General features: G+C 40.1%; 1 protein-coding gene across 1 annotated transcript in view; it reads right to left on the reverse strand.

Annotated features, from left to right (window-relative positions):
- Positions 1-1,935: 1,935 nt before the first annotated feature.
- The window catches only part of T265_14494 (hypothetical protein), a gene marked incomplete at both ends in the record, with an annotated part of 11,014 nt that continues 2,921 nt past the window's right edge, over positions 1,936-10,028 (reverse strand). Inside the window, 2 exons of the mRNA XM_009173913.1 lie at positions 1,936-1,959; positions 7,979-7,990. Coding sequence (XP_009172177.1) covers positions 1,936-1,959; positions 7,979-7,990 — 36 coding nt within the window. The remainder of the gene's footprint in view (positions 1,960-7,978; positions 7,991-10,028) is intronic.

Below are 10,028 nucleotides of genomic sequence, written 5' to 3' on the forward strand. Positions count from 1 at the left end.
ATGGTTACACACTTCACGTAGCATTTTCCCATGTGTTTGCACGCATTTCTTGACCCATAGCACCGCGTTCCTCCAGTTGCGCCAGTATAACCGTACTGCAGTCATACTCTCTTGATTTATGAAAACAAGAACCCGCCAACTCAACGAATTTTTGTCCAGGAAACGCATTCTGGTGGCTAATTTGAGGTCTTCAGTTGTGTCTGCCAAAGGTGTTGAATAGGTTGTATGCCACAAATGTTTAAAGTAACCAGTTACAGCAGCGTCCTGGACACGTACATTTTGTTAAATCATGGAGAAGTAACTTTGAAAACGGTAATTTACTTCCTTTACTGAAAAACCTATTGCTGGGAGTCATTCAATAATAACCTGGCTAAAGAAGGCTGTGAGGTAAACCGCGCCTACAATTCTTCCATAGAGGCAAACCAGGTGAACGCCGAAAGTGAAGTGTGAAAGATAACTTTCAGTTACATGACGAGGTTTAACTGCATACTCAAGAATAGATATTGACTTGAAGTGCCTATGTGTTTCTCACACAGAGATAACGGTCAATCTATTCCATAGAGATGTTCTAGCGCAAAATCGGAAAACTTTTGTAGTCAAGGAATAGAAATGCATCGGAAGACTTAATGTTCCGTGCATTTGTATGAAGCTGAGCACTAAATCCTTCACAACTCCAAACCCATCACCTCGTAATCTGCCTACTGCCAATGCAAACATACGTTCACAAATGAGCGAAATTGTTACGCAATTCTACATTGATCTGCAGGCTCTTGCGAGCGATACATATATCGAATGATAAGGCATCCCTAGATCATTTTTGATCCATCAACGTGCACTGAGTTTACAACGAAGTTATAAGTTAAAACACGATTTTTGGTGAACTAGTGGTTACACGCTCGCCTCGCATTTCAGATGTCCGCGTTCAAATCCCGGTACGCCCTTTAAGTGTGCACTGCTGATGAGCACTAGTAAGAGCGAAACCCGAGTCCAGTGCTTCCCTCTGGTGTGGGATCATGGGAATTATCATGCCAGAACAGGAGGACGACCGTTCAAACTAGAGTGGTGTGAATATAAATGAATATAACACGATCCTTCTGCACACAAAACGTCATTTTTTGCCTAATAGCTTGTGGTAAAGCAGACACACTTAAACGTCAGGCCCAACAGGTTATTAAGGTAAGTGTTACTGAATGAACCTACAAAAGTTTATTCTATGAATTTAGGCTACATAGGTAATTATTTTGATTGCTCCTTCGTCCATTTGTTCTTTGCTCCAATAAAGACTAGATACAATTTAAAAAGAACTGATATCTTGCAACTTTGCGCACTAAACTTTCCATGGATAGAAAAACTTACGTAGCTCCAAGTACGAAATTGCTGTGTGGAGCGAAAATGAGTTATATGCTTTGATTAAAACATAAATGAGAGGTAATTATTTCAAAACCGTTAGAAATAATAAATACGATGGTTCTAGTAATGTCACCACAAATTAGCGGTTCAAAATAGCAGTGCTATTCTGTTATATCGCGAACAACGATAAAAATACAGTCAAATAATTTGCCCGAACCTGGACGAGGAATGTTTAGTTTCGCTGCGCCGATAAAATACGAATCAGATGTGCACTTCATGGGTTTATGCGGCATATTTTGAGGTTGACTTGCATGACCGGTTTTGTATTAAATTTATGAAAAAAAATTTCATACCTAAACCAGTTTTGGCTATACTAAATCTAGACTAGGCGGATCATAGTGATACTTGTCAAGAAATCCGTCTTTGATGAGCGGTTGTAGATTCACGTTATATTAACCTGATGCTTAATGAAGCTCCTACAAAAAACAAGAATCAACATTTGTGGCGGAACGTTTAAACCCTGCTTGCTTTGTAGTTATTTTGTGGTGCCAATGCTTGTGACTGACATTTGCGCAGGTGCCTTACCTTCAGTGATGAAATCATGAAAGGCTGAAAGAGAAGTAAAAACCATAAAAGTACACAGCAAAATATATGCATCATGCATTTTACTGTGGTATTTCTTACCAGGGGATTGTTGCTCATAGGAAAACCAATGAATTCATCGTTTGCGTTCTGATGTCGCTTCGTTTGTGACATTCACTTTGGTTGATTTTGGTCCTGCGCGCGTCACATGGTTCTTTCACTCTGTCACATCTGGGGTTACCAGTCAGGGGTGTGGAAACAACTCAGTTTGCCTAACGTATGAAGTGACACCCATTTGCTAAGAAAGTAGGACATCCAACTTCCACATTACTCTGGCGTTTACTGGTTTTGTTACTGATGCAAATCTTGCTACCTACATAACACTTCTGCTAATGAAGGGAACGTGGATCAGCCTGCAAGTGTGCTTTTCTGTGTCTCTGGACCACACAATTAAGTTTTTTTCAGTTGCACCTTGGTGCAATATGCTACTTAAGTATTATCGTCTGTAAGGACGGGATAATGAGCCAGAAAAAAAGTGGCTCATACGGGCCTCATTCCGTTCAATGGTTTCAACGTAGAATGTCCGAACGGTGAAATATTTGGAAAGGTCGTCTGAACAAGGCGTTTGCTGTTTTGCTGTCTATGTTTATAATATAGATTAACGAATAGAAGCGTTACAGACTCGCTTTACGTCATGCCGATTTAGAATTGCATTCGACCTAACCAAAACATTTAGAAAAAGAAACTAGGATACAAGTTGTCGAGCACAACTAAATAGATCACATATTGTTTCTGACAGTGCCGCACAATTTCTCCTTTCTAATATGAAACCATCGACCAAATATCCGTCAGATTTGATAGACAAAGAATTATATGTGCATTGGTTTGTGCAGCTTGCATACAACATGTGACACTTTTGTGCGTGGCACATGGCATTGAATGTACATTCTAGCCATCTAATCTCAAACCAGACCCAGTAGGACGGACACTTTGTGCCTAATGTGCGAATCTTGATTGTGCTGGCACTTACGGCGCCTTGAAGAACATTCAAAATTGTTTGCCCTTTCATCGGTTGCTGGTCTTTAGACGCGTGTTTCCATGGCAAATTTTTACTTACGTTGGGATTTATCTCATCTGACTGGAACTGTTAGTGACATGAGTTCGAGTGAGACATTTCTCGCTTTCAAGTCATATTGTCCTGTTACCCTTTCGTATTTGACGCTTGCATTCACTTTTTGTGTTTGTGACTATACCCTTCAAACATCCATGACAATAAATGACAATAGTAACCCAGAGCTTTTTGATTGACCTTTAAATTTAATCTTTATTCTTTAATTTCACAAGAACAATCATTTGTGTATAAGCACCTCTGTGTACACGTTAACATAAAAATGAGTAAAAGCGTGGTCTTTCTCAGTTAAAAAACAGCAGATTGGACTTCCAATCGAAAAACTTGGTGCATTATAAAGTTCCAAATCCAGAAAACATTCCTCACTTAAAAACCTACATTTGTGAAAACCTGCAAGCTGCTTCTGTGATAAATTTATTATTTCCTGGGATTTTTCTACATAGAATAGTTTCCAAATGTCCCAGATGTTTCTCACCAAGCCGCGTTGCTTTAATTTCTTTAAGTGGCGTCCTTTGTTACCCTCGAAAAACAACCCTGAGTTGGGCAAAACTCATTGATCGGTCATAAGAGACCTGTCACCTGGATTCGGGCTATCCGAGGGCGACATGGTGGCCGAAAACAGCGTTTTTCTGGTATCTGCAGCGTCTTTAGTTTTTTACTACCGATTCCTCAGAAGCATCGCTGCCGCCGAATAGCTTCAACGAATTCGTAAGTAGTCAGTTTCTGCATGTACTTTACTCGCGGAAACCATTCAGCATCATCAATGATGGTGGCACTGCCATGTGCTACACATGGTGACACATTGTACATTTACAGAAAATTTATTCTGTAAGCCATACTCAGAGGAGCCTAAACTTTTATTGAGCAACATGAAACTAAAAGATAGTGTGAAAAAATTGTGAACAGCATGGGTGTCACTTGAACGGTTCACCATCCGTGGTGATGCTACAGTGACCTCATTGCATTACTGTTGAAATTGAAAGTATTGGCCACTAGCAAATGTATGTGGGTGTCTTGCTATGATTTTTCTTCTCAAGTTGTCCCACATAGCAGTTCGATGTCAGAACTTCAGAAAGCTGCTATTGGTAAGCACCAAGTGGCCTTCCTTACCCACTCTTTTATTTTCTTCCAACTACAAATATTCAATTGTGCTTAGATTACCGTTTGTGGTTGTACGGCAGTTAATTGTCAGTGTCAACACTGCTGTTGCTGTTTCTAATGGTGTAAAAGACTGTCGCTCTTTCGGAAGATTTTATCAGCATCAGAACCCTTTCTTGCACATACTTTAACTTGAGGCCGAGGAAAAATCCCAGAGACGTTTCGTGGATATGTGTCATTGAAGCATCAGTGTCGGTAGTGTGTTGTTGTTTGTGATGTAATGATGCGTATAAACACAAAGATGTTTGTCGTGTCTAAAATAACGTAGATGCATTTCAAAGAGGGCTCACGAAGCTCCGTCATCTCTAATCTGATAACTCGATTATTTCCTAATTGTCACAAAAATAAATGTCTTTTTAAAAGACACCCAAAAAATATGCTCCACTAGTACGCGGATAACATCAGTAAATAATTTGCATCGGTACTTGAGCCAACAGTGGAAAAATATAGAAGCCCTGTCGTTGTTTCCTTCCAAATTAATGCAGTGCAAAAAATGCACTGTCATTTTTAAATTAGGAATACAGAACCTCACTATTTTTGGCAATATCTAGAACGTGGCTCAGCACAGTATCTCATCTTATTTCTATAGTACAGTTACACATATGACGCGTAAATAAGCATACTGGTTATTCTGTCACATGTGACCAGCAAAACAAATATTCATTCAGCCGCGCATAGCTGATTGTCTAAGACTGCATACTTAAGTAAGTTTGAGGTGGTAAGCATAGCTCACGCAAATGTTTATTTGTGTATATATATCTTGGCATTATAGTAAAATAACTCTGTGAAAAAAGTAGTCTCGCTTTGGCATTGAGATGGTAAAGGTTATACAATTCGAACACGTTTTCGTGTCGATAAAATTTTACAGTCGCATAAAAATTATGCAAACTCCTATGTAACGTCTTAATTTTTGGAAAAATCTTGCATTTCTGCAATTGCAGAGTTACTTGACTGATTGCACACTGTCTTGAAAATTTGTACACCAACAAATGAAGGCTTGGAAAAATTGTTCTACGGTAACCTTTAAAATAATAATTTTTCTTCTCTAGGCAATGCTCAAAGCTTCCGATATTCCAAATAGCCTGAATGGCGTCTTCACCTTCCCGTTTTATTTAAGCTAATCTCTCTGTTAAACCCAAGTTTCGCAAAATACTCTAGTGGATTCAAAATAATTGCATTTAAAAAGAAAATTTTCATTGCAAGATCGACCAATAAACGGAATTCCTTGCGGCCACTGCAACTAGGCTTTAGCTAGTCGATTACTAAACACAAATTGTGCCTCACTTAACGTACCATTTTAATGCAACCATACAGCTGTCTAGTGCGAGGAGACACCTCGAATATGTTTCCAAGCTGTTTGTTACAAAAGCTATTGACAGTTCATTGGTGTACTCCCGGAACCTGGTAGCACTAGCTAAATGCCCAGCAGCGGAAGTCCATTTGAATATCTCTAGACAGTTCTCAATTCTGCAAATTAAGTTGTAACGATTATTGTGTTGAGACCGAAATGTTCAAATCGAGGCTCAATAATTTTCTACTGAAGCGCTCCCGAACACACAGAAAATGTAAAATGCTTGCGAAAGAGGTCAGTAGATTGATGCCGGAGACTACCAAAATACTATAGGTGTGCACCAAACAAGTGGGCAGTGACATTCAAGACTTACTGAGATGTAGCTCTGAGGGAAAACGGTCACGAAAAGTAAACAGGAAATTTATAGTGTTTAAAGCTCATTATTGGTGTCATTGCTTTGGACATTACTTATGATTAGTCAAAGAACTCACTCGTCATTTTGAGAGCATTAAAGGCTGATCAAAGTGCAAGAAACCCTTGAATAATGTTGTGATTTAATTATCTATAGTAGCCGGCTAATATCCACTACTTATTATCCAGTACGTTTGGTAACACCATATTTATAATCTGCTAGCATTTGCGTCAATCAACATTGAGTTAAAACATCCATCCTGGTAAAAGCCTAGAAGCGAATGAAGACACAAACACAACTTTCGACTATTGGATTTTAATAAATGCGTAATAATAATAATAAATGCGGATGTTGAGCTAGGGAAGCAATTCTTTGGAACGAGTGCCACACACACGCGACGGATAAATTGGTCGGGTCACAGTTCCAAAAAACCAAGTGGGATCTATGTTCCCCCCGCTATTTAGTGTAGGACCGTTCCAACAATCACTGGCCTCTAAATGTCCTCTTCTTAGATTGCATGGATACACTCATACTGAATATCACCTCTGTCATCAGCGTGTCAACCCATATTCAGTGGGTTTATAACAGAATTAGATCGCAATCAATGTGCTACGAAAATTTTACGTAGCTGTTGAGCCGAACGAATCAGCATTGTTCTACTTGATTCTGAGGGGAAGAAGATTGACGAATCACTGCCTCTAGTGTTACTATTACCACTGATATAACGAGTTCTTCAAACGGAGGTTCTCTGTCTGTGTCTAACGTGACATAATCCAAAGGAGTCGGTGATCGCGTTTCAGGTGGCATACATGTTGCTTGCCTTCATAGGGTATAGTAAATTCATTGGGGCAATGTGACTGACCTCCAGGAACACAATATCTTTGATACATTCACGAAAGATTCGTTGAATTCGTTGCACCAAATCTAGTAACTCGCTTAATCAGCAACTACCCTCCAAACGTGACATGTGCTTTTAATCAAGTAGATTTTCGGATTAGCTTTGGTGTCTGCAGTGTCCGCCAACTACCTATATATACATCGATAGTTTGCATCTGATTGTGGGATTTGTTTGCTGATGCGCTTTTGACGTTCTCGTCCACATGTATGCTTAACCTTAATTGACCACCGTTCAAGTCGAAATGTGCGTTCATGAGTTCAATTCAGTTAGAGTAGTCGTAGGGCATTCAACTTGATCGAAAAATGGCACCTGAGCGATTGTCAATCTACCTTGAGTAACAGCACTGTGGAAATGGTTGGCACGTCATTTTGTATAATGTTGTTGCGAGGTTGCTAAAGTTCATATGATGCATCCTGACAGAGTAAGGTAGTCATATATTAGCTGCACGAAAAAGAAAAGAAAACGATCGGCCCCATTTAAACCTATATCTTTGTACCTCAATATGGCACACAATTCACAGCATCAAGCTGCGGATTTCGATCAGCCTGATTTTCTACAGGCGCACAGATACCAACTAGGTCGACCTATACAGAGCTTCGAAGCTTTCTGAAAACAAAAAACTTTGTTCCTGGACGATTGTGTCAGCCGACAAATGACTACCGGGTTGAAGGTTCTGATGATCACTTTTATTCTTAAGGCTCCAGGTGTTCAAAAGAAATATCCGGGATTATTGCGGTTTCAAACTTTTGGGCGAATTTAGAATTTTAAAAATTTCTACCTTGGCAGAAGTATACCCGGATGATACTGATGATACTGAAACGCACTCGTGGGATGAGGTGAACATGTGCCTGTTTAAATTTTATCGGTTTCCAAAGTACGTAAGACATTTTTCATTTGCTTTGACAAGAAACTTTATTTGCACATCAATTAATGCCCAAAATATGACCGTTTTCAACTGTGGAGGGAACGTACCGCTGGGGGTGTCTTGATTAAAATCTGTTAAACATTGAAAAGAAGTATATCAGAAACTTTGAGAGAAGACTAATTAGAAATTTGCAGAGCTGTGCTTGGGTGCACTTAAGTATCTTGAGGGCCTGATATGTTTCGTTAGGACTAAGGTGAGGTCGACCTGTCAGAGGAGTGAAATTCGGAATTTACCTGAGTACTGTCCTGTAAGAAAAAAACAAGTTACGAGATGAAAACCGTTTAAAACTGTAATTCGTTTGCTTGACTGACCATTTCACAAAGCTCTGTATAGAATATTACATCATAATCAGCCGTTCGAAATGGTAAAACCAGACACCACAGGGTACAGTTTCGTCTCAAGTTTGAACGCCAATCATATAAATTCGAAGCAAATAGAACTGTGGCCAAAGCGTTGACAATTTGTTTGCTAGAATAGATTTGGGACACCACGAATGGAGTGCTGCGTTGCCATGAAGCATTTGACTAGAAATCCTTGCATCTACCTACTATAAATAGGAGTGCAAATTCAAATCTACCGGAAAACTCGATGGTACGCACTGTTGGTGCCCACCCTCTGGAAGAATGCAAATACTATAGTGTATTTTTCAGCCTTTGGGCATGCACTGATATCTGGATTTCGGCCTTGAATATTGCGTCGGCATAATACATATTAGTGCTGCTCTGTGTGCTCTGCTAAATGACATTTCCTAATAATAAATCTACACACCGGAGTTTTTTATACAGTTCAAGTATTTCCTCAAGGATCGACTGCCATCTTTTATGGTGGGTGGTTCTCTGTGATTTGTAATTGGGTTGATGAAGAAAGATAAGCATCATAACAACTTTTAGGATAGCGATTCATGGAGGTATTTTTGGTCATTATTTATTCACCACCAGAAACGAGTATTTCGATTGCTAGGTCAGGGTAGGGTTTTGTTATTGGTATAAAATAATTGAGTTAATGAAATTGCATGCACTAGAATGAAACTATGATTTCCATCATGTACAATCGTTTAGTGATTCGAAACACTGTGTGGGCAGGGAGACAACTGGCTAGTGTTCAAAGCAGGATCCACTCTAACTTTCGAAATAACTGAATTCGGTTATCTACCAGTCGCGTCCACACAACTTGCAAGCAACTAACCCAAGTTGGTCACATTACCATTGATTGCCGACAGGAGGGCTCAATACATGACTTCCTGTTGTTCAAGCACATACAAGTTGATTCATACCATGTACTCATATGGAGTCACTTCTCTCTTCCGTGGACCGTGTAAGGCGCGGCCGAATGGCTTAACAAATAAAAAAACTGGCATATAATAACCATCTTCTTAGCTCTCTTCCGAATGCGCAACCGCCGGATATAAACACAAACCGAAAATAGAATTTGACATTTCTGCGGAGTTCTGCGAGTTTGGTCCGTAAAATTGCGCTATCAGATCTTCTTAGCCACTTAAATTTACAAACATTGCTTAAATTTCGGGAAAATGTTCCTGCTATCTCTTAGTTTAATTTGGCTGGAGTAATCATCCGGGGCCAAGATAAAGTGGGCGGGCGTCGACCCAAAAATCAGTGGACTCAAAAGCCGAAGTAAATGAAAGGGACCAAAAAAGCTGGGAATGCCAAACGGCGGCCGTTCACCTGAATGTGGTTGCGAGAAAAGCACGAGGTCCAAATTGAAGCAAGCATATGGAGTAGAGAAGAACGCTTCCACAGCAACTTAAACAACAATTCTCATGGTCGACCATAGAAGGCTGACTGAGGAATCGGTAATTATCTTCGAACTTGGTGGTTTCTGCAGCACATGTTCTGTAAGGCGCAACCGAGCTGCTGGTCTGGATGTCCTTCCACCCGCACTGTTCAGCAATGGAAATGAAGTTCTCAGTCAGCACCTTTATTTAAAAAGACGATACTGCCAAAGACCGCTGGATAAAATCAGCTGCAGTGCTTGTTTTCAAGAAATGGGTGATGATTGCTGTAATCACAAACGGATCAACTTGACCCCATTCGAAACGGAACTCATGAAATGGCTTGCATCCATCACTTTGTGGTGGAGAGCGATGTAATAATTCAAGAAAAGCAATTGGGATCCCGGACTGTTGGGTGCTACGTTGACCAAATCTTTGCACTTCGTCACCTGTTAGATGAATGCCATAGGTATAGTCGAACCCCAGCTTCTGTGTCGCTGAACTCCCAATGGCGTATCCGACTCGCTGGTCAAGTACGTTTTAGGCACGCTTGA

Source organism: Opisthorchis viverrini (assembly GCF_000715545.1).
Source record: "Opisthorchis viverrini unplaced genomic scaffold opera_v5_211, whole genome shotgun sequence".
NCBI classification, from domain to species: Eukaryota; Metazoa; Platyhelminthes; class Trematoda; order Opisthorchiida; family Opisthorchiidae; genus Opisthorchis; species Opisthorchis viverrini.